Source organism: Emydura macquarii, unplaced genomic scaffold, assembly GCF_026122565.2.
Source record: "Emydura macquarii macquarii isolate MOO-44397 ecotype Brisbane River unplaced genomic scaffold, CSIRO-AGI_Emac_v2 contig_3390, whole genome shotgun sequence".
Lineage (NCBI taxonomy): Eukaryota > Metazoa > Chordata > Testudines > Chelidae > Emydura > Emydura macquarii.
The window spans coordinates 5,521,637-5,546,264 of NW_027133527.1; the positions used below are offsets into that span (position 1 = coordinate 5,521,637).

Here is a 24,628-nt window from a genome sequence, read left to right on the forward strand (position 1 = left end):
GTTGTTCAGCTAATTGTGGGTCTTAAATATAATCACATGAAATACAGTTGCATGGAAAGATTTCACAAAATCGAACAGGAATAGAAATGTGTCATGAATTTAAAAAACTGAATACAAACGTCAGGATTAAAAAAAAAATTCAACAGTTCTCTGCTTATTGAAAAGCGAGACTTTGTAGCAGTCTACTAGAGTGTGAGATCCAGACTAGGACAGTGCAGTTGACCGCTGAATGAAGCAAACAGATGGCATAAAAGGGGGAAAAGATTAGATTTATAACACTTCTAATTTTACTAACTCAGCATGTGGTTAGTCAAAGAAGTCAAGGATTTTTAAAAATTTGAGTTGAGTGACCTTTAACTTTCATTCTTGTCATGCCTTGGAATGGGTCACTAAAAATAAAGAAATGCATTGGCCAAAACCACTGATTTTTGAAAAGTGACTTGATTCTGGGGGTGTCAGATTTTTGTGCCCAAACAAGAAACATCTTAAAGAGCCCCAAATTTCAGAAAATAATGAGCACCCCCCTCTGAAATCAGGTCCTTTTAAGGTGTCTTAAATTGCATGTCCAAAAATGCAGGCGCCCAAAATCACTTTTAAAAAAAAATCATGAACAAAGTGTTCTGACTTGAATGCCTAACATTAGGCATCTGAATTCAGATTTAGGTGCAAAATAAAAGTGATCTGATTTTCAGAGACTGAAGTAGTGGAAGAATTCATGATCAGTGCCCCTGAAATCTGGCCATTTTCATTCAGGTGCCAATCTGAGACACCTCAGTTTGAAAACTTTGGCCATGGCCATTTGGAGATAAATGTTGGAAGTGCTGGTTGGAGTTTCAGCTGAATATCAATAGGAGTGCAGCAAGCACATGGCTTTAAAAACTTCCCTTACACTTTAAGGGCCTGTTCTCCATTATACTGCACCTGGTACAATCACTTCCAGCAGTGCAAAGGGAGTACAAAATACTACCAGTCAGATCGGGTGGCATTTTATACATCTCACTGGGGTAAATGACCGCACAAGGCAATGAAGAATCAGGCCTTTAGCCCAGTTTTCCATCTAAGATCTTCATGCTTTTATGACCGAATTGAAAATGCGAATGTCTTGCCAACATTTGAGCATCACTTTGTGGCGCTTGCCCGAATGCTGTTCTCCCCCAAAAACCTATTAAATGCAAATGCGATTACTGAAGCAGTAGCGTTAAATTAAGCTCCATATACAGCCCGTCCATCATATAAACATGCTAACTAAAGAAGTCATAGCAGAAAAGATACTTCCATGTGCTCCAATACTCTGCCAGTGCAAATTAATGGATTCTAAGTCCCAATTAAATAATCTTTGTGCTTAGCATGAAGATGGAAGTGCAGTAATGCAGTTTAAGGCCTGCAGTAAAACGTCTCTGCAGAAGACTAATAGATATTTAGCTGAAAGTACTTCATCCTGCATATTAATTGTTCCCTAAGGATTTGAAGTGCATCTTTTACCCATTACAGAAATAAGAGGGCTGAGATGAATTTACAGGCCACTGGGATTTTGCTCAGAGGGTTTCCTGAGGTGGTAGCAGTCAGTAGTGGGGGAGGAGGGGAAAGCTATGAATCAAGTTTTGTACAAGACATATTAGACCCAGCTCTGCTAAATGTCCAGTGATTTGCCCAAAGAATGTTTGATTATTATCCTTTTTATTAGGCATCTCCCAAGGTGCTATTCTCACTGCATTGGGGCAGCTTCTCAGTGGAGTATAAATAACCCTGTGAGCAAATATTTGCCTTGTAGCACCTGGTGGCTTGGAAGTGCAGTGCTAGGTGTGGCCTTTTTAAAGCCATCTAGTTTGAAAAAGATCAGCTAGGGTTCTCCTCCACGCTAAACACTGGAGCTTCTAGTTAACCAAGACCGGAGTGTAACCAAACCAGGAACTCAGTTGTGGTCCTCAATTAAACATGACGGCCGTACCCTGCTATAATGAGCACGTTTGTATTTCCACAGGGCTCACAGTTATTCCCTCAGGTTGTCTCTTATAGAAGTTTCTACTGTCACTAGGGGTTTAATTTTGTTTTTCCAGCCGTGGCTCCGTCTCACCTTTGGGAAGGGCACCGCCTTTCCGTGCTTCTGCTTTTCCATTTCCAGCCACACGTGCTGGGGGGCATCTGCTTCTCACTATTGTAATTAAATCCCTGGCCAAAAAGACAGTTCACCAGTTAAACCACGGCGGTTAAACTGCATCCTTGCAGGGGCCATTTCACTCCCAGGGGGGCAGCCTGGCACACCCACAGCACAAAAACACACAGCCCCAGGAAAGCTGTTCATGTCTTCCTTTCCGCAGGAGGGAGACTCTGAGAAGAAGGACCCGTTCGAGGAAAGTGGCCTGAGCCTGAGCCCGACTGCGGCAGAGGCCAAAGAGAAAGTGCGCGCCAAGCGGGTGAACAAGAGGGCGCCGCAGATGGACTGGAACAAGAAGCGGGAGATTTTCAGCAACTTCTGAGCTCTGCCGGCAGCTCCTCCCCTCATGCCCAGCCTCCAGCGTGGACATCGGCAACGCGCACCAGCCCCCTTCCTGGCTGTCGCCCCAAGACGCTTCGTGCTCTGCTTGCCCGCAGTTGCTTCTTGCAAGGCAAATCTTTACAGTGTCTTTTATTTACAAGTGATTGCAGTCGAAAGAAGAGGACCAAGGCTCCTCCCAGCAGTCACCCAGCTGCCTGCAGTTCCCACGTTGCTCCTGAGAAAAGACTGGCAAGATTTCACTTTTGCCTCTTACCTGCTTTATTTAGGTTTTTATTGTTTCGGGCTTCCCCCGCCCCAGAACCGCAGGCTGGCTACTCCGCACCCGTGTTTAAAAGCCTCCCGCCGTGGACTCCCGAACTGCAAACTCTCATTCGTTTCGATTAAAAACATTATAGTTTGTTTAAAAAGAAAATAAATTGAAAAAATCCCACTCTGGGCTACACTGTTCAATATTGACATGGTGGGAGAATGGTCAGTGGCTATACATTTCTCTCTTGTTGGCGTCTCTGTTGAGAAGGGTTGGTGGGTTTTTTGTTTTTTTTGAGGTTTTTGATGCAAAAAAAAAAAAAAAATTCTCATCTGTTTCTAGTTAATGCTGGAACCACTCCCCACCCCCAGGATCCCGTAAACCAGTGCAATAAAAGCTCTTTTCTCAGCAAACCTTTTCCCTTCTGAACCCCTCCCTCACTTCCCCTCAAAACAAACTCTGCGTATTGAGAAGACGGTAGGACTTAAACAAAACACCCACAAAAACCTTATAACCCAAACAGTCCTAGCCTTGGATCTGCCTACTAAAATGCAGAAATGACAGGAGAGGAGGGGCATAAACTTCCCCACCTCCATGAGAAAGGAACGTCTGTGATTCCTGTTAGCACACCCACAGGCAAGGATTTCTGTCCCCCGTCTCTGCTGGAAGCCCTGTGAGAACAAACTCAATGAGACACTGGAACCATGGCTCTTCAAAGAAGCACAACTGACCGTCTCCTCAGCAGGGCACTGGAAATCCCTGAAGACTCGGTTTTGGGAGGCATTTTATTCTCATGAAAACGGGGCTTCAAGCAGGAGCAAACCAGCGGCCGCTGTTCCACTCAGACGCTGGCTTCAGAACCAAACTATGACCCTAACCTGCTATGCTATTGCTGACTCATGTTTTCAATCTCTCACATTCTTCTGCTGATCTCTCACCAGCTGTATTTCCAACCTGGAAGAATGACCAGCGCTCTCTCGTGTCGATGTGCTGGGTCCAGTGTAGCAATGTGATCTGGCATGTGGATAGTCTTATGTGAAGAAGGAATGCCATCTGCGGGTCCTCACCGTATTACTAACCGTTAAACAGGCAGCAGCGTTGGTGGGGCAGACAACTACTTCGGCTTTGTCCCACTTTAAAAACACCCTGCTCTCGCTGTTCGAGAAATGTATCATTAAACTGTATCACTAGCCATGACTAAACCAGTATACAACCTTCACAACTTACCTTGGGCATCACATGAGGGACAATAACGAAAATTAAATGAAATATTTACCCATGGCTTCCAGGCAGTGGAGTTTTACTGGGGAAGGCGCCGTGTCGTAAAAGGCGGGCTGATCCCCGTTTGCCTTCTTACCAAAAGCTAACAAAACAGCCTCTTTGGCCGACATGTATTTTGTAACAATGGCAAAAATAGTATTAAGAAGCTTGGGCGGGGGGTGGGCAGAGCAGAAAGTTCAGACAAATGCCCACGCCCCCCCCAGCTAACGCCGCACTAGGGCGAGAGTGTAAGATTTGCAATAGTGGCTATTTAAGCTAAAGCACACGGTATAGTTTTTGCCCCAGGTTACCCTCGGACTCGGTAACGAAAAGTGGCCTTTGACTTAGTGCACTATGGTATTGTTAAGGTTCTGGGTATATTTTGTAACACTGAGCTAAAAAAAGTGCCTTATAACATTTACTGGTCCTTTCAGTAGATGGATGTATCGCAGGATGGGACGGGGTGAAAGGACGGAAGCTATAGCAACTGACCGGGGGGCGTTCGGCTTCTTTGCAGGGAATAGTGAAGGGTGTGGTTGTGACTATACCGAAGACCGGGCTTTTGGCTGGGCTTTCTTTTAGGGAGGATGTACAGTGTTAATGGGGCAGATGGATGCAAATAGGGTTTTGTGTTTGGCTATAAATGCATGGGTCTGGCGCCAGGTTCGAGAGGGTTTCAGCAGAAGTTTAGAGCTTTTCTGCCCTAGAGGAAGCTCATATTGGCCTCTTACCGTGCGTTTTTCAAAAGGCAATTTGATGGGGAGGGGGACTGGTGGTGGTGGGCCACAACAAACGTATGCTGCTCTGAGAGGTCGGTCACAAAAGAATCCTTACACTCTCTCATGATATGCTGATTGCTTCCAATCCCTGCACTTCCAACCAAGCCAGAGATCATCTGCGAGGGGGTAGAACCTCCCCAGTTCATTACAAGGTAGATGTTAAACTACGTCATAGAACATATGTTTGGAAAAAAGAAAGTCATTCTTTAAAAGCCTGTAAATACCATATTTCTTGCATAACACAGAACCAATGTAGTCAAGGGGAAAATAGCATGGGTGTGGGGTTTTCTGTTTTTGTTTTTTACACAAGGATCAAAAGAAATCAGGTATGCAATATGTACCAATAAGGTTTTAAAATTATCTCTGCGTAGTCAATGGAAATTGCTCATGGTTAAAGCACTTATCATTATTTCTGACATCTAATAGCTCTAATAATTATTCAGTTTCTGTACATTTAACTTGAAAAACCAATACAAGTATAAAGCTATCTGCATTGTAAAGACAATGTATACTGTAATGTCAAGAATAAACTTTGTTTTGTCATGTACAGCTTTCAGAGGGTAATTAGCCTGTTCATTTCAGTCTTGGTTTTGTAAAAAGCTTCAGAAAAGCAGCACAACAGGTGTTCTAGGAAAATCCCATTTGCTGGTTAGAAAAGTGCACCAAACCAGCTCTGCAACGGGGTTAATGGTTTTGTCCTTGCTTTGAAAGGTGACTTGCAAAGAAAATGGTTGGGGCTTTTTTTAGCTTCTTGGAGGTATGAAAAATTTGCTTTTGTTTTTCTACTTTTTTAAATGTAGGAATGTCCAGTATGGGCTTCATTTTTTAGTGCTGGCTAATTTCTTGATGACTCAGAAATCCAGGCTGGGAGCTTTCTCAACCCTTAACTGGAAAAAACTGGGCCTAGTGAATCTTTAGCAAAGAGAACTTTTTGCCCAAGTGTGGGGGATAAACAGGCATACACTAAAAATGTTAAAAGTTTATTTAAAAAACAAAAACAAAAACCACTTCTCTCAATCAGCTCTTCTCCTTGGTGTTTCTGATGCCATATACCCACTGCTTCTCCAGTTTTAAGTAGTCTTCAGCATAAATGAGACTTCAGTATCTAATGGGGGGGATAGACCGCTCTCTTTTTTGGAAAGAGCATAATTTTGAAGGCATTCTTTAAAACGTTAGAAAGAACCCCCCCACCCCCACCCCCCAACAAAAACAAACCCACAAGCCAGATTTCCCCCTTTGTATGTCCCCTTTAGTACAGAGACTAAAACTCCCAACCTGCCGTGCTTACTGCTGAGCCAGCGTTCCTGCCCAGCTCGAGACAGAGCACTGCAGATGTGACGCACAGGCTCTGTGGGTGACACCACTATAATAGAGAGCACTCCGTATTATGCACACAAAATAAAGCAGGCCTTCCACTCCAGCCAGTTGCTGATCTGGCCACTGTGCTGGGCAAAATTTGCAAGGGGCTAGTGCAAGAACAAGTTGTTGGAATCTTAAATGTTTCAGGAGCAAAGTTCTTCCCAGCACTATCCCTCATGGGTAACTTAGGCATTTCCCCTAAATACTGCAGGAATTTTAGGTGCCTTTGAGGAGCTGGGCCTGTTTCCTTCCGCTGCACGGCTATAGAGCTGGCTGAGGAGTTCTCCCCTTTCAATTCACCCTCAATTCCTTAGGGGTTCAATCTGGACCCACAAAAGGATCGTTCAAACCAATATCATCTTATTAAGCCAAACGCCGTAGCGGCGGCTGGAATGGGCCTGGTTCAGTGACAGATTGCCCCAACCCCCTCCCACATTCCAATATTGAACCACTCCAAATTTTGCACGATTTGAAAGGCAGGTTCTGCAACAGGGTCAGAACAGAGCTACTTTCTCATCCCTCTTGCTGCAGACCTATAAGGCTCTGCGTAAGGAAAGCACGTACGCATGTGCTTAAATCCTGCAGCTTTCAGTAGGGCTAAAAAGTGCACTAAGTGCCCTCCTGAATCAGGACCCAAACCAGCAGCGTTACCTGGATAAACTGCCTGCCTGTCAGACTGACCAAGAACAAACTAGTTTCTGTTGGGGTAGAGGGTATCATTTCCCCATTCCCAGTCGTCCCTGCAGCAGAGCGTGTGTGTGTGTGTGAGACACCCACACGGCCTCCGCAGCACTGCTGCATTTCAGAGCGCGCTTTTCCTCTCCCAAGATCCGCGATCTGCATCCCTGTCCCATCTCTCGGCAGCATTAGGTCTCACCCCCACCCCTGGACCCAGTGCAATCTGACCGGGGCTCAGGGTCCAGGGGCTTGCCAGCCCCAGTGCAGTTCTGTTGCTCAGCATCTCTTAGCAGCCGGGCAGATCTCTCTGTTGAGGCACTCTTTGCAGCGAGGGTTGACAGGCAGGCAGATCTGCTGGCCAAAGCCCACGAGAAGCCAGTTTATCTCACTCCAGAGATCCCTGCACACAGAGAAGGGCGACGAGTTTTGCAAACTGAGCTGCCGAGCAGGATTAAAGAGCCGCTCAGGTTCTTCATTCTTTTCCCGCCCATTGCTCGGCTGTCTTGTCCTCATGGAGGCGTATTCAGACCGAGCACCCGCCCGTTCGTCCCGCCGACTTTCCCAGAGCACAGTCCTGCAGTGCTGGCTGGCGGCCAGGAATTTGGTGGGCTGGAGTCACAAAAGTAGCTTTTTCTCTTTACTCCGCGGTGCCCAGGGGAGGTGGGGAAGGCAGGCACACAGCTGGATGAACCAGACAGATCGGCCCTACCTGAGTGCACGGTATCGGCCGTGTTACCCACCAGCACCAGATCCCCACTGCGCCCAGGGCTGGGATTACACCGTGAAAATGCCAGTGGCCATCGCAAGTGGAGTGGAGTGCTGGTTCAGGGCACTGCGTGGGGTTTCCTGCCTAGTCAATGCCTGTTCTGAGTCTCTGATATACAGAGAAACTGATGGATCCTTTTCAGATATAGGCTGGAGTTTATCCCTGGCAAACTCCATTGCAGCTGACAAGAGCAGCAGACAGAAAGGTCTCCTAGTGGTGGAACGGCCTCCCAAGGGCAGCGATGGGCGTGGGTGGTGTTAAACTAAACCAGACAACATAGACTACACGGCAGGGACCAAGCCCTGTGACACAGACTAGGAGTGACCGAAAGTCTCTGCCATCTCGCATGTCTGTGAACCGTCCAAACAGCTGGACTAGTGCCGCTCCCCGGGAAATGAGAAACACCCTGCGGCCAAGCGCCGGACTTCTGTGCTGGCTGCTCCCTGTGCACCGCAGTGACTTCCCTCCCTGCTGCGTCTGTGACAAGGAGAGGGGGACAGGGTCACTGCACATGCCACGGGGCAGGGTAGGAAACAGCTCAGCAGGGTGCTGTGTGCTGGATGTGGGAGCTGCTTCTTGCCATAAACCGCCGCCATGGCCAAAAGATGCTTCAGGCCAGCAGGCGGCAGTTTCCCAGGAAGATTACAAGGGGGGACGGGAAGGGGACCGTGTGTGGGGGGGAGGGTCAGGACTTCAGAGCTAAGCAGCAGCTGAAAAACAGCCCAGGTCCTCTGTTACATGCAACACCTCACCTGGGCAGCCAGTTCTCCAGCATCACTCTGGTCTGTTCAGGGGTTTTACTTTCCTTCTGCACCCATTTCAATCTGTTAGAAATCCTGTGCACATGGGTGTCCACGCCTGCGGAGCAGAGAGATCGGAGTCAGGAGGGAACACCTGGGTCAAGAGGTCTGAGGAATTAAAGCAGGCAAGTCAGGTCCCCTAGCAGCTGCACCAGCCTGTCCTGGCAGGTTCTGCCATCTGAGAGCAGATGGCAAGTGGGCTTTTGCTGTCCAAAAGCAGGGCGGTGGGAGGCAGGGTCCCGCGGCTGGGGTACGTGGGGGGTCACGAATCCATACAGAGAAGGAAGGGCAATGTCTTGCCCATGGTGAAAGTGTGACACAGACCAGCCCCCTCCCCACCAGCCTGTCATTCAGAAGTGCCAAGATTCAGGGCTTGAGTTGGCTTGTAGACACTTCCTTGGTCTATGTATCCCCGGCACTAAGCTGCCCCCTGTGCAAACAGGCAGCTTATCACTCCTGAGGTTTTAGGATATTTTGGCAACCCCTCAACTCCTTACCCACGACAGCAAGGAGTGCAGACTGATGCCACCAAACTCTCGTGGGGTGCTTGTTGCCCACAGAGCTCAAAGCATCGTCACGCCCATCTCACGGCTGTGGAAACCGAGGGGAAATGACTTGCCCAAGGTCAGCAGAGCGACTCTCAGGCCACCGCCCTATTCATCGGACCATCTGCCTCCTTCCAGAACCCGGAACCGGCGTTCTCAGATAAATGCAAGGTAAGACTCTGCTTTTTTCCCTGAATTTTCTGCCAACCTGAGAAACCCCTCACACTGCCCAGCCAGTCCATGTCACCAGCATCTTGCCCCCATGTTGGGGCCACTTGCTGGGACATTTCAGCGCAGTTATTTTTTCACACTTCTCTCTGAGAATGTGGATTAAATGAAGACTTGCTTGGAGTTATGACTAAATATCTCGGGGGAGGGCAGGAGAACTATTCATTCTCCCTGCTCATGGAGCTACCAGGCCAGTCTCAGATTGTCATTCAGAAACCCAGGAGCAGATGACAGAGCCTGGATGGAGAGGCAGGGGGAAGAGCTCCTTCCATTCCCAACTCATTCTTCAACACTACCCAGTTAGGAGGACGCAGGTTGTACACCAGGGGTTATGGAGACGGCTTTGCGAATTGTGATTTCCGTGTTCGGTCAGTAAACCGCCACGTCCCAAATCCAGTCCTCCACAGTGCTTGGTGCTTTCCCTGTGTCCCCCCCCCCCCCTCCAAAAAAAAGTCACTAAAAAGACCCCCGTGTCTACAAAAGCAGCCGCCAGTCCTCACCCTTTCACCAAATGGAACCAGCCAAAAATGAGTCTCTCTCTCTTCCCCCAAATCCCCATCCCCGCCATACTCCCCTCTTTCCTCAAAACAGATCAACCTACAGTGGACCCTCAAGGTCAGGAGACTGAGGCGCTCTCAGACCAAAGGATGGGCAGAGAGTGTCAGTCACACCCTGTAAAATGCCCTCTGCCCTCCTCCCGACCCACAGGAGCTCTGGTGTCCACACGGACAGCAGGCATGGCAGCATCACCCAGGGACACAGCTGATCTTTCAGGCAGGGTTCCAGGCCAGTTCGGGCTTTCTAGGTCAAAACCAGCATGGTTAACAGCACTCGGAAACCAAGAGGCAGCCAGCACACATGCTATATAGCCCTCAAAGGTCAGGACTGTTACAATATTTTTATTGCAACGAAGTAGCCAACATTTCCGGAGTTAATTAAACAATACTCCTGAGTGCTGAGATTTACTTTTTCTTCATAATTCAATTACTGGCACTTTCTTCTGTAAGTGGGCAGCAAGGAAGGGTGCTAGAGCAGGATCCAATAGAAGAAACCCCAAGGTAAGGAACTTAAATCACTGATTTACCAAAGTACCAAGCTTTGCTCCCACTGCGATCCCTGGGAGATGCTACAGCAACTCTGGTCTACAGAGGGTTAGCAGCCCTCCAGGCGGAGGGTTACCGCGAGAGACAAACTCTGCCGAGCTGCATAACAGTGTCTCAGCATTGTGGCCAGACGGGGTGTCAGGGAAGGATCCTAGCCAGCTCAGAACGGCTCCAAACCAGGCCGAGCAGGAAGTCAAAGCCCTTTCCAGCTGCAACCGTGACATCTGCACTCCTACTGCATTAAAGACGGGAGAGCTGGAAAACAGCAGCAGGCAAGGCCCAAAGGCTGTTTTAGTTGTATCTTGAAGGATGATTATTAGCTTTTGATCAATGTGGGGGCGGGGGCATTTGCGTAATTAAAAGACCTTTCTTCCCTTAGACAATACAGCCTGATCCCAGAAGGCCCTTTGACCTCCGGGGGAGTTCTCTGCATAGAGGGTTTGCTTGGTGGGTCTCAGGATCACGTGGGGTTACCTCTCGGCAGGGATCACTCTAAGTCATGAAAGGTCACTGATCATCTCAAGAACTTTGCTAGGACGCTGCAGAGAGGTGGCTTCTCTCTAGATACATGGCCCAAAAACAGAGGGGCCGTGGGATACGGCTGTGAATGAAGCCAGGGTTTTCACAGGACAAGCAGGTTGGGGCTGCAGGCTGCGAGACAGCCAAACCATCTGACATACAGTTTGTTTCTCTGTGAGCAGTTTTCTTTGTGGCTGTGTGCTCTAGCGGGTCAGGGCATGGGACTGGGGACCAGGGCGCCTGGGTTCTCGTCCTGCAGACGCCTCAGCTAACATCAGGCAAGTTGCAAACTCTGCTCCGTAGATTTTCCCCTTTAATAATCCTATACAGAGGGCTTGGGAGGCTCAGTGAATGTCTGAAAAATGCTCTGAGACTCTCAGATGAAAGGCTCTTAGTGCAAAAGGATACCATTGTTAGATCAGCAGTGACAGACTGGTCTCTCTCTTGCTAATTGAACAAAGCCCAGGAAACTGCTGTAAACAGGAAGAGTGAGGCTTTGCCTCCTAAATGAAAACAGCGTGTACAAGTCCTTGGAAAACTATTAGCGCTCCCTCCAGACTCTCCTCCCCACCAGCGGATTAAATGTTCGTAAGGAACAACAGACAAACGCTTCCCAATCTAGTGCAAGAAACGCTCTTTGTAAAGGTGAGTTTCAAGACTCAGCTGCTGCCTGTATGAACGTGGTATTGAATTTTCACTCCCACTCAGGCCTGCACGCAGGCGCCCTTCATCAGATGGTAGCATTACCAGATTTCCCAGGACTCTCTCTGATTAAGCAGCACACACACTCTGAATATTAATCTGCCCCACAGACCTTGATGCATACCTGGAGCGCCCGCTTAGCCTAACAGAAAAGCTGGAACGGCAGTGCCACCTGCTGGCCTTGATTAGCTAAATCTTGCCTCACCCAACTTCCGTTCTTTTAAAACGAAGGGGTGCAGTCGATGGCAGAACCTCACTCAAACGGAACCAAGCCTCTGAGGTCCATCCCCGCTATCAATCAGAGAAGGCTTCAAATGATGAGCCCCATCAGCTGAAGACATCTAAATAGGACCTGATTTCAGTGTTATGTCTGTCTCCAACGTTTGTACATTTCCAATACCAGAGACAGGGCAGAGAAACAAAGAAACCGATTGCCACAAACCTATTGTTTGACCATTCCACCCAGGAACCCTGCGGCCAAAAATTAAAATCCATCCAAATTCAGCCCGCAACAGCCAGTTTCAAACAAAATCCTTCCAGGAACCATCAGCAACAAAGCTGTTTCAAATTACAGTCGCAAAAATCAAGCTTTCCTCGGGCCCTTCTGCAGCTGGTCCTACAGGACAGTTTCCGAAGTGAGATTTGTTAAAAAACAAGGTATTTTTTGTTTAAACAGTGGCATCATGGAATTACATCTCCATTGCTTTGCGCTTTTCATCCGTGGACCTTAAAGCATGATAGAAACCACCACACGTCCCTAGCTATAATTAATTAAGCAATGCCTTTATTCTTAATCAGCACACCTAGGAGGTAGAGATTACACCCCTTTTGCAAATAAGTAAATCTAGGCAGAATAAGCGACTGGCCCATGTGACTTCACCAGCCTCAGAACCCTTCTGGTATTGAGATCTACTGATGAGAAGCCCCCTATAAGAGCAAGGTATTATGATGTTACAGGAAATGGATCGGGAAGACTAGGATTGGGAAGAGGGGCTGAATCATTGAGAGCAGCGCCCCACGCACTGCAAAACATACCGATCCCCGTCACGTTGTTCCAGGCAATGTTCATAACCAAGTGGGCCATCTTGGGCCCAACTCCCGGCAGCTCCACTAGTTCCGCAACAGTATTGGGGATGTCACTCCCGTATTGCTGCTTCAGGATTGCTGTCGTCTGTTTTATGTACTTCACCTTGCTCTGGGAAATCAAAGCAAACAGCATAGAATCTGAGTTCCCATCCAAGAAATGCAAAGGAGTAACAGAGACTACAACAGAACTATTTTCTTCATTTGAGGGAAGAGACGTGAGTTTGCAGAGGAAAATATGAAAAACATCCTTGGTTTTCCTATGAAGGGAGAAGCTGTAATATGATCAGCTCTAACCTCTAACCATGCTTGGGATGATGCCAATGAGTGCATTCTTGTTCTGGATATGGATTGCTCAGACTGGGATAAAATACAGCTTCCAAAGTGCAGTGGATCAGTACGGAGTCTCTTGTAAGCGGGACACGATGCAGGTTTGCATGCAGCAAGGGGGAAGAAATGAGGGTCTCTGGTGGGATGAAGAAAAAAGAACTAAACGTAAAGGAAGAAAAGAGTTCTCGCTAGTGGGGGAGTGTGAATGGGACAGCCAGGGGCACTGATTTGGAGATCAATAAATAGGCAAAAACAGACTGAAGACAAGTCACTTGAAACAGGGGTGGTTCCCAACTGCCATCACAGTCCATTTGCATGATTTTTATGGAAGGGTGAAGCTCGCAAAGGGCCGATCTAACCACCCTGACCTGACTCACTTCTCCGTGCCTTACATATGCCTGAGACAACTCCAACAGTTTGGAGATCAGGAGTATCATTCGGCATCCGCTTAGACATGCGGCCACCTACGACCACTAGGGTCCGGCACTCACCTTCCAGAATCCCACCGGGTAAATGAGCTGCCCCAGAATCGCGTCGTCTGTCTGCAGAACGTTGTCCACCGTGAGACCGTGCTCCCTCAGGCACAACATGGCCGCCGAGGTCACCTGATCTTTGGTCTGGCTGGACAGCATCAGCGACAGCAGAACCTGATAGCGCATAACCTAGAGAGCGAGATGGGAGATGGAGCGTCACAGACCTCCCTGGACTAGACAGAGCTGGGATGCTGAAAGGTCTGGCGTCTGCAAGTCAGGGGGTACGGTGACACACACAAGTGACATGCTCATGGACAAGTATCATATAGGCCTGTCCTAGGCTCTTACGTTATTATGATTTAAAGAAGAGATTGGAAGGATTTGATTGCAGTTGGGAAGAGTCAGAAATTGTATCTGCTTCCGCCTCTCCACAAAGTTCCAATCATGGGTAATCACAGAGTACAGAAAAGCAAGGGGACGCTATTATCAGCACTCACTGGAGTTCATGCCTATGGAATCAGCGCCCCCCCATGCGTGACAGTGAAAGATCGAGCTGGGATTTTCAGAAACGGCGAGGTGATTTAAGAGCACTTTGGAATACCCCACCTGACTCCCACTGGATTTCAATGGGATTGGGGTGCCCAACTCCCATGGGCCTCTTTCAAAGCACCAGCCTAAGGACTTGTCTCTGTAGAGAATGAGTGACAGGCCAGCCAGGGCGTGAATCTACGGTGCACCAGCCTGCCATGCAGTAACATCCCATGTGGGCAAGGCAGGGAAATCACTAAGTTCCTAGTGAAAATGGTTTAGCTTCTGAACCATTTAATTGATGAACTACACTGGACAGAGCATTTCACTGAGATGAATTTGTTTCTCCAGACTCAGGCCTCATGATATCATCCGGTGTGTAGGCACCGGAAATACTCTTGCTGGCTGAATTCTGATCTCACACCAGGGTCAATCTGGTGGCACTCCACTGAAATAAGTGAAGTTGCTCTGGTGTAACCGAGCAGACTTTGGCCTGGTGCCTTTATTTCCTGTTTTACTGCTGAGTTAGAATTTTCTCCCCTCTGATTCTGCACGGCAGACCCTGTCTTCTCAGCTAAGCCCTTGGTGCTGGGGGTTACTGTTGCAGACCAAGATAATTGCAGAACATTTGGGCAATAATTCCAGCTTCAGGCTCCTCAGCTGCCCTAAAAACAGCCCTTGAAAGTCCTGGAGAGCAGCAGGAAAAGCCCAAGGTTATCACAATGTGTGACTTTATTTTGGAATGAAGAGGTCGATTCCCTTAGGGAAAAGAATTATTTCCTAGTGATGGCTTGTGGTTTTCTTTAACCGCAAAGAATCACTCTGTGCTGGTTGATGTGTCCTTACCGCATCACATGCTGTCTCCAACTAACGCAGAAGCTAACCATTTTCACTAGGAACTTCAGACCAGGACATGACCCCAGTCCTGGGGCCAGAGATTATAAGAAGAGCAATATGTCAAATAAATCTACCCAGCTGCATCTTCAATATCCTCCCATTGGAGCCCTGTGGGCTACTCAAGTATATTCTGCTCAAGCTGTTACGCAGAGAGCACCAGAGTCCGTCTGCCCTTCATGTAAATGTTCTCACGCCAACAATGCAATCTGATAGAGTCTCCCCGCAGCCTCAAATCACAATGTTTCACCAGGCTTTGTTTTTTGTACTGACGCAGACGTGTGCAGATGCTCCCTTTGGAGGGCGGAATCATTCTGGGCCTCTCATTCTGTGCCAGAGACTTGGGGAACACAGCACCGTTCCCAGCACGCCTGCATTTTTGAAGAAATGTTTTCTTAATGGTGAGCTAAGGGAGAAAAATACTAGATCTGTGTCCTTTTCCCCCCTTTCCTTTACAGTGCATAAAAGCAGCGTGGGAAGATTCCTTCTGCCACCCCCACAGAATTCTGCTTTTTTCTGTGTGTTAAAGATTTAAGTCTTGTCTGCTCTTGAGACCCTGCAATACTCTCTGGCTGATGGGAGAACTGGCAGGGTGACATTATCAGATAAGCCATAAAGGAAAAAAAACACAACTGAGAGGGGATGTGATTTGCACCCAGACTGTTTAAAACCATGCCTGTTACTACCTATTTAACTGAAATTGCTGGACATGGAACCAAAAGTTCCTTTGGTAGACGGCCAGCACCTTTGCCCCTTTATTTAAAGGCCAAGAGCTCTCCCCATCCACATGTTGAGACTCAATCAAACAGGAAAGAGGAGGCAGGGCAAGTCTGCTACTCTAAGTTCTCGAGCGGTCTATGTATAAACTCACACTGCTTCAGTTAAACCAGTACAAACTCTTGTGTAGATGTGGGTAACTGGGTGGTCTGTCCCTTTATGGGCGCTGGGGACCTGGAGCCAGCCAGCCCTGTTCTGAAGCAGAGCCCCTTTAAGAAAAAGGGTTTGGGCCTGGTAAAGGGGATAATCAGACCCAGCTGGGAAGGGGCCCAGGTCTTCCTATAAAAGCTGAAAGAGCTCAGCTGAGGAGAAGCGGCAGAAAGCAGTTTGGCTCCACTGGCAGGGGGAAGAGACCCAAGGGGAAAGGCCTCTCGGCCCGTGGAGCCAGTTCCGGGCAGGGGAACAGCTTGGTTTTGTGCTACTCTGCAAGTTTAGTGTTGGAATAATAAACTGTGCCCTGAAGGAAGGGCCTGGACAGAATCTGGGTGAGGCGTTTAATCCTTCCTGAGCTGGAGGGAGAGGCTAGCAGCCAACAACAAGCACAGGCCTTGTCTTCTTGAGACAGTTGCATCGGTTTAACTTGAAATCGGTTTTTAAAACGTATTGAAATTGCTGCAAACGCCTGGGTGGAGGCTCTTCATTTGTCTGAGGGGCTTATTTCAGTTTCTTAAAGCTGTTCCTAATGAACTTCAGCTAGCCCAAAACAAGAGCCTCCAAACAGCCTTTGCACTCGTCTAACTGACATTAAATCAGTGCAGCTCTGTGTGTGGACCTACAGGCTGCCTTTATCCAACGGAGAAGAGCAAAAAGGGACACAAAAAATCCTTCCCTCCCCATCCTTGCAAGTCACCTTGCCGGGAGATGCCTCACCGCAGTTCTCTGCTAGCAAGAGGTGTAACAATCAGCGATGATTATGCTGAGACAATCCCATTAATAACGCTCCCATTGATTTATTTTGGTGCATTTCCGGGCTCCCCTCTCTGAATTAATCAGCGGGGCGATGCAGGGGGTCAGGCAAGATGATCGAATGGTCTGGCCTTGAACTCTAGGAGACCAAAAAATCTGGTTCAAGTTTTGAGTCTAAAATGAACCTCCCGCTCAGGACTGCTTCGCACAGCTCTGCTGCCCGTTCCACTCCTCTCCCTAAGTCAGAGCTGGTGCATGAGTGGAGAACAGCTGGGGAAATTCACACTCTTGTTCCACAGCAAGTCTCCAGAGCCTGGCACCGAAGGGAGCTCGCTCATCACACATTGCACTGGGGGAAGGCAGCGTCCACATAGCTGCTGAGACTCTTCCCCTGATGAGTCTGCCCCCTTCCCCCGCATGGTTCCTAACACTTAACATATTATTAGAGAATGAACATAACCAGATGCTCCGAGAGGCACAAGCGGAGAGGACAAGCCCCCCAGGTCTCATCTTCTGACTTGCTAAATACTTAGCTTTGTGTGCAGGGCTGACCCGCACTGGCCTTCTTTGGGATGTGGCTTCAGGCTTCTCTTTCTCTGAGTCTACATGCTCTCCTAACACCCAGCAGTGTCCAGTGCTGGGTGGAGCAAAATGAACAGCAGGGATCCGCACCTGAGCTCTGTGCCATGGGCTCTCCTTGGGCCTCCACACCAAAGCATTAAGCCTTGTCAGCACAGTCGGCGCATAACTACCTTTCATCGTACAGGTTTCCACCAGGGAGAGTCTCCTCTTTGGTTGCAATACACAAGGTCAAAGCAGGAGGCATCAAGATAGGGGCATGCCCCTGATGAAAGTGATGGTTAAGTTCAGTTAATGGGATGACAGACCACCCCATGGAACAGCCCTTCTTCATATCAGGACAGAACCTGCAGGCATGATGCCCAGCAAGGAACTGTTAAGGGGAACTCACCATTCAACGGCCAGGTATTTTCGTATAGAAACCATTCACTGAACAACCCATGGAATTTACACCATTTTTCTTGGCCAGTAGCTCTCACACCTTTCATAGTTATTTCCCACTGCAGAAATCCTAAACGCACACATCCCTGGGGCAAATCACCAAACCTGTGTAAAACAAGGGTGGGGGTACCTGCCCTCCAGCAGGAAGGGGTTTGAGATTCACAGATGCACAAAGTTGCCCAATATCTTCTTTTGCTCAACGACTGCTCTCAGGTCGAGCGGTAAGTTGTGTGCTTTACCTCTGGAGGCGCGCTGCTGTCAAAACACTTCTCAGCCCCCATCTGATCCACAGGCGCATCCTTATTTTTCCTCATTTCCCGGATATTATCCAGCTGCTGTCTCCAGTTCCTTGGCTCCCATTTCGGTCTCCTGGAGTCAGTTTCCTCCTTCTCAGCAACGCCTCCTTCCAAAGAGTCGTACAGGACACGGACTTTCTTCCTCTTCCTGCTGCTTTTTGATGGGACGGTTGCCATGCTGTGGGCCCGACTTACTGAAAGAGGTGACAAAGGGACTTTCAGACCACAGCCTTTGGAATAATAAAGGGCTTTCCCTCCTCACCAGAAAAATCAGCATCTTGCCCTTCCTGCGCCATGCCACAGCTGCCCTCCCCACCCACCATACACGCATGTTGGCCAAGCTCTCTCATGAACATATACACCTGGGCTAACCTTCCCCCTTCACTAATGCGGCCGGCTAAGGTCGGGCTAAGGTTCCACTCCACACTTGTCCCCCACGCCCTCCCATCCGGAACACACAGACGCCAACAACATCCAAGTAACACCTGCTCTCCGGTGTAGACTTCGGAGTTGTACAAGGACATATCTGAAAACGGCCCTTTTCACACCTAACGACGCGCACACCACGAACACAACAGCACGACGTGCCATCGCACGCCCGTGTCCTCCGCACAGGGCTGGACTGTGCGTCAAGGGTTCCCGTCAGGGCTGATCTCGGCCATCTGCCAGGGCATGGCGACGCGGGACTGGAGAAATGCCCAGGGCCGCGTCAGGTTACTGTCCCCTAGGGTGGGCTCTATGGCAACTCTCCTGCCTGGGGATGGGCTTGGTGACCGGATGGGGCTGTTCCACCCCCAGTTCCTACGAGCTGGACCCGACTTGGATGAGCTGGGCCCACGCTCCCGCAACAGCGACTGGACAGGGCCCCGGGGCGGGTGGGTGCAGGCAGCAGCTCCAGCAGGGGAACTTCCCCCCAAATTCACAGCCCCTCAGAGCCAGGTGCCCCCCCCCATCCTGTTCCAAACCCACATCCGGGCCCCTTCTCTGCGCCCCCATTTCCATCTCCCACCCCCTCCCCCCTACGCCCCCCATTTCCATCTCCCACCCCCAGCTCTTCCAGCCCCTCCCCCTGCGCCCCCATTTCCATCTCCCACCCCCTCCCCCTGCGCCCCCATTTCCATCTCCCACCCCCAGCTCTTCCAGCCCCTCCCCCCGCGCCCCCATTTCCATCTCCCATCTCCCCCTGTACCCCCATTTCCATCTCCCACCCCCCCCTGCGCCCCCATTTACATCTCCCGCCCCCAGCTCTCCCACCGCCTCCCCCCGCGCCCCATTTCCATCTCGCACCCCCCAGCTCGTACCTGCCGCCACGGCCTCTCCCCCGGCCCTGCTCCGCTGCCTGGTCACCATCCTCCCCCGCCGCCCCCCGGCAGCAGCGGGCCCGGGAACCGTGCCGCGCACATGGTGGCCGGGTGGGGAGGGACTACAAGCCCCAGCATGCCGCGCGGCAGTGACGTCACCGGCCGTACCCGGAAGGGGCGGGACCATCCGGCCGGAGGGGGGCGGGGAGCTGTTTGTGTGCGGGGTAAGGGGGCTGGGCCCTCGGGTGGACTCGGGGGCGGGGGGTGCGTGTCCCCTGAGCCAGGGCCCGGCCGGGGGGAGCCAGGGGAGCTGTCTGGAGGGTATCGTCCGGGGGGGCTGGGGTTTGGGGGTACCCTCCGGGGGGCGGGGTTTTGCCTGTGGAGCTGAGTTGGGGGGGAGGGGAGGAGGTCTTGGGGGGGGTCTCCCCTTGGGGAGATGGTCTGGGGGCCCCCCAGGGGCTGGGCACTCGGGGGATTGGGGGCGCTCTTGGTGCACGGGGTGTTTCTATGGGGGGTCTCCCCTGGGAAGTGGGGTGTGGAGATTGAGGTTACTGTTAGAAGGGGAGCCCCTGCACCCTGCGAGCAGCTGGAGTGTGGGTATGGGGGGGTCATGCGGGGCCCAGCTAAGGGAGCTGTGAGGTTGGGTGGGGACCCGCTTTGGGGGAAGTTGTCCCGGGGACTCCCTGCCAGTAGCGGGGTTATTGGGGATGGGAAGGGGTTACCCAGTGCTCTTCCCAGCAGAGCTGGGGTAGGGGTATGCAGAGGACTATTCTGGGGGACCTGGGATGGGAGATGGTGTGGGAGAGGGGTCGTGGAAGGGGCCTGTCCCTCGAGGGAGCTGGCATATGGGGGTGGGGAGCTGTACAGAGAACTGGTCTAGGTATTTGAGATATTGGGGCTGGGAGGGATTTATAAAGGGAGCCCCCACGAGAGTATATCTGGTGAATGTTGGGGATTGATTTATTCCCAGCGCTCATGGGACAGCGGGTCTGTTGTGGGGCTGGGATGCTCTTTCTCACATAAAGGAGGCATATGGGATGAAGAGACTATTTATTTGGTGCTTGCAGTATTTCTCTAGCAGCCACTGAATCGGTGTCTGGTGCAATGGGAGTTTTGTGGTGGTGTGGGAGAAAAGGCTTCTGAAGGCCTTCGTTGTTTTTGGTTGAGAATTACACACCTACTCCTTGAATCCCTTTTCTGTCCCCCAGCAGCTGGTGTGCTACAATATTTAATTAGTTTCAAACTTTTGTGATAATGCCTTCTTTTTTTCCTTTCAAAATTTGCTATGAAGTGAAATTTACTATACAAGGCTTTTAACCTGGGAGCAAAACACCTTATGAGTTCCTACAAAATAAAACAGCTCAGCAGTTTAAAAATTGACACGTGCTGGTCAAGCATTTGGTGCTGCTTTATTGCATGTACAGCCCTCCTGGAAAGTGCTGCTCCAGACATTGAAGACCCCTAGCTAATTCCAGGACATGTTCAGCAATGGTTGCAGTGGCACAAGCTTCTCGCATACCTGGCAGCATCACCCTTTCCCCTGTCTCTCCCCTGATCTGAAGGAGTTCACACTTTGGCCTGTTTGCAAAGACTTGCAACAGTATGTAAATATCACATTGAAAAGTGAGGTGGATTCTAGCCGTTGTCTGGTTCAAACGTTCTGCCTACAGCTCTCTATGCCATAACTCTTTTATGCATGCAGGGGTCTCTTGGTGCTTTCTCATCAACAATGGCGAAGCAGCAAAGCAAGGACCCTGGGTTAAAGGAGAAGTTTAAGATCCTCTTTGGTTTGGGACCATCCCGGGCTAGTTCCAAATCATCAGAGGGCAAGCAAACGGAGTTTATCATCACTGCGGAAATACTCAAGGTAAATCGTCATAATGTCTGAGGACTGAGTTTATCGTCTGAGCTGAGACTTATGGGTGATGTGCACAAAAATGGAGGCAATGTGATTTAGTGGTTAAAGCTGGAGACTAGGAAACAGGACTCCTGAATCCTATTTCCAACTTTGCCACTGCCTCCTTTTGTGACCTAGGGCAATTCATTTATCCTACCTATTGCTCAGTTCAATCGTACATAAAATGGGGTAGTGATTACCTGCCTCATAGAAGTGCTGAGTCTTAGTTAACGTGTGTAAGTAGTTTGAGGTGCTTGGTTGAAAGGCGTTATGTCAATGTAAAGTGCAATTATATTAGGTTAAATTAGAGCACACTTCCCATTTTTTCCTCATTCTGTTATTCTACATGATCTTTAAGTTGCTGATGTTGGTTACAGCTTGATTTGAGTGCCTCTGTGTGGTGATGACTAAAGATTAGGTTCTGAAATTTTTTTTAAGATAATGTGCAGCTAATTTTATGATGGTCCAAATGGCCATTCTGGGATATGGAGAGGGCCGTTTCTAATGAATAAAAGCAGAGCCTGGATTGTTTTAATAATTTCCATTCTTCTTTCCAGGAATTGAGTGTAGAGTGTGGATTAAATAACCGGATACGGGCGATCAGTCAAATCTGTGAAGTAGCAAAAACAAAAAAATTTGAAGAGGTATGTTTACTGTCAGGTGTAGGGTAAATGTTTGAGATAAACTTTAAGCAACAGCCTTTGACTTCGCTTGTCATTAGGCAGGTACTTTGGCCTACCTTAACATTATTATAATTGTTGTAATCCAGGAAGTTATATCTTGCATTTTTTATTCTGTACAAACCTGTAACTAATCAATGATCCCTGCTCCAAGGACCATTGGAACAATTTAACAGGGGGAGTGGAGGATTCTCCATCACTGGCAATTATTAAATCAAGATTAGATCTTTTTTTCTAAAAGATACGCTGTATTGCAACGTGGAATTATTTCAAGGAACTTCTATGGTCTGTATTATGCCGGTGGTCAGACTAGATCAGCCATTCTCAGACTCTGGGATGGGCCTCCCAAAGGGGACATGGGAATGTGTCAAGGGAGATGTGAGCTGTGCACTTTTTTTTTTAAAGAGCGCTGACTGTCAGCCCCAGGTGGCTGGGGCTTGTGTAGAAGGACTGTGCACACTCAGGAAGTGGGGATAAAGGGGACAGCTAGAGCCCTGCCCTCCCAGGGCTGACAACCGGAGCCCTGTTGCTTGGCCTCTCCTCTCCCTCTCAATCCCTCACCTGGAGGCAGTGGTGCTCCGGCTGTCAGTCCCAGCACGGTGGCGGCAGCAGCAGCAGCAGTAAGGGTGGCAATGGGGTGCTAAGTCTGCTATGAAAAGACATTGCCACCCTTACTTCTGTGCTGCTGCTGGTGCGGCACTGCCTTGAGAGCAGGGCGCGAGTCCAGCAGCTGCTGCTCTGCCTTCGGAGCTAGATGGCGGTATATGTACGGAGGTGGCGGCATAAACAACTACAGACACACAGAAAGGAGGGGCCGATCAAATAAGTTTGAGAACCGCTGGACTAGGGGATCACAATAGTCTCTTCCGGCCTTAGAATCTATGAATCTGTATTAGTCTGATTTGGACAGTGGGAACAAACCATACAACGAAGAGCATCACTGAAAGGCTTTCTAGAACAAGTAGTTTTAAGAAGTTCTTAAAAGAAAACACCTATGTTATTTACACTTGTAGGCTGGTGGGACACTGCTCTTGACCTAACCCTATCAGCAGCTGTTACAGGCCTGCAGAGAGGTGTTCACAAGTTTCCTCTGACCTAGAGTTGCTGTACAAACAAACAGGCACTGAAATAACTTTAAATCCGCTTTAATTTACCACCTTAGCTATTTCTGTGCAAGTCTCTGCGTTGGACGCTTTTTATTTCAGCTGGCCATGTTGGTTAAACAAAATCAAAACGAAAGCGTCCACGCACAGACTTGCATGGAAATAGCTAAAGGTGTGAATGAAGCCAATTCAGTTAATTTGGTATAAGTTTGTGTGTAGGCCAGCCTTCACTGGGCAGATGTGGCTCCCGAATCCCACTCTGGCTATAAGAGTGGTAGGTGGGAGTAGCATTCAGGGAAGTGGGCATTAGGAAGCGAAGAGGAATGAATCTAGTTAATTTTTCCCAGCATAACTTGCCCCAATTAAAGAAGTGACAGCTTCTTAGGGAGAAGACCCTAGAACAAACTTAACCCCACTAATGACAGCTATCTAATAAATGGTGCTGTTGCTTTCTATGTCTACGTACAGCATGCGGTGGAAGCAATCTGGAAAGTGGTAGCTGATATGCTGCAGCCAGAGCGGCCAGCAGAAGCCAGACATGCTGTGCTTCACCTTCTGAAGGCCATCATTCAAGGACAGGTAAAGTCTCTCCCTTCCAAACAGGGTTTGCACAGCGCAAGATGGATAGCACTGGCTGGCTGTCTCCTGCAATTTAAACTCTTCTCATTCTTTATCGTAGTCCAGCACAGTGAACAGGAAAAGGCTAGCATTTCGTCTGATTTATTCTCTTGGCTCTCAGCTTAACCTTTTTTTCTCTTTTAATTTGGGAGGAATTTTGTACTCAAGAAAGAAGGAGTGATTGCAGTGGCTGAATTCGAGCACAGTGCAGCAGGCACTGCATAATCTTTGCCTAGATAACTGTGCCAAGCACCTTAACGCTGACCTGCTATTGTAGGCATGCCAAGCATCGAGGCAAATTCTGTACATGCATTTTTTTTTTCAGTCTGATCAAGTCAAGCTCATTATGAATCCTCAAGCTATTACAGCACCCCACTGAGCAGTGCTGTCTGTAGCATTTCCATTTCAAGTCCTGGAAGTAGCGGTCTGGCTGTTACTGCGTGGGCCACTTGCTGCATATTTGGGGTTCAGGGCCCATTGAATGTTGGACAGTCTGTCTGGGGTCATGAGTGACAGCTTGATACATATCTGTAAAAGGCGAAGGAAAACTGATAGCATTCTCAGCAGACCATGGGAAGATTTTCAGTAGAAACTCACACAGCCCAGGGGGGAAGAAGTTTGCTTTTGAAGTGTGAAGAACATTCTTATAGTTTTCTGATCATGGTCTGTACTAAGTCTAGGTTTCAGCTGCTATTGTGTCTCATGCTATAATTCTTTCTCCTGTCAGGGTGAGAGACTAGGGATCCTCAGAGCACATTTCTTTAAGGTTATCAAGGATTATCCTTCTAATGAAGATCTGCATGAACGGCTTGAAGTGTTTAAGGCGCTCACAGATAATGGAAGATACATAACTCACCTGGAGGAAGAACTGGGTGGGTGTTGCATATAAATGCTGAGGGTCACTGTTGGAATCAGGTTCATGCATGGATTGTCCAAAACCTGCAGTGCAATTGTTTTAAAATCCTGCTGAAAGAAACTTCATTATGCTGGTTTTACCTCTTTAAAGAAAAAAAAAAATTCCATGGCTTTTTCTACAGGGCATAAAAATGATGTACTATTCTCCATTGTTGTGTAAAGTTTTAGGGTACAAATTGTCCCATGCAGATGTGATAAACCGTTCTTTAGTAAAGACGAGACTGTGGATGTTCTGCATCTGTGAATTTGGGGAGGCCTTTGCATTTTAAACTATTGCCTGTTTATTATTGGAGGGTTTTCTCATGTCGTTGTTTCGTGGCAAAC

At 49.0% G+C, this 24,628-nt stretch overlaps 3 protein-coding genes across 8 annotated transcripts in view; 2 read left to right on the forward strand and 1 right to left on the reverse strand.

Annotated features, from left to right (window-relative positions):
• The window catches only part of NHERF2 (NHERF family PDZ scaffold protein 2), a 95,095-nt gene extending 90,509 nt beyond the window's left edge, over window positions 1-4,586 (forward strand). Inside the window, exon 7 of the mRNA XM_067534232.1 lies at window positions 2,319-4,586. Coding sequence (XP_067390333.1) covers window positions 2,319-2,477 — 159 coding nt within the window. The 3' untranslated portion in view covers window positions 2,478-4,586. The remainder of the gene's footprint in view (window positions 1-2,318) is intronic.
• Window positions 4,587-5,371: 785 nt separating this feature from the next.
• Window positions 5,372-19,201, reverse strand: NTHL1 (nth like DNA glycosylase 1). Of its 5 annotated transcripts, none has more exons than XR_010917321.1 (6): window positions 19,092-19,201; window positions 17,734-17,984; window positions 13,388-13,558; window positions 12,519-12,678; window positions 8,339-8,494; window positions 5,372-5,888 (listed from the first exon to the last, which is right to left on the reverse strand). XR_010917321.1 is itself a non-coding variant. In XM_067534235.1 (6 exons), exons 1-6 carry the CDS (start codon window positions 19,138-19,140, stop codon window positions 5,882-5,884), a joined length of 744 nt encoding a protein of 247 aa, XP_067390336.1. In that variant the 5' UTR covers window positions 19,141-19,201; the 3' UTR covers window positions 5,372-5,881. The 5 variants fall into 5 exon arrangements, 3 of the variants coding, with proteins under 3 accessions (XP_067390336.1, XP_067390334.1, XP_067390335.1); XM_067534235.1 differs by having other exon boundaries at window positions 8,339-8,444; XR_010917320.1 differs by lacking the exon at window positions 5,372-5,888 and adding an exon at window positions 7,005-7,220.
• Window positions 19,202-19,945: 744 nt separating this feature from the next.
• TSC2 (TSC complex subunit 2) overlaps window positions 19,946-24,628 on the forward strand; it is a 42,674-nt gene continuing 37,991 nt past the window's right edge. For both annotated transcript variants that reach the window (XM_067534277.1, XM_067534278.1), the window contains exons 1-4: window positions 19,946-20,958; window positions 21,546-21,632; window positions 23,240-23,350; window positions 24,117-24,261. In XM_067534277.1, the coding sequence (XP_067390378.1) occupies window positions 20,788-20,958; window positions 21,546-21,632; window positions 23,240-23,350; window positions 24,117-24,261 (514 nt within the window). In that variant the 5' untranslated portion in view covers window positions 19,946-20,787. The remainder of the gene's footprint in view (window positions 20,959-21,545; window positions 21,633-23,239; window positions 23,351-24,116; window positions 24,262-24,628) is intronic.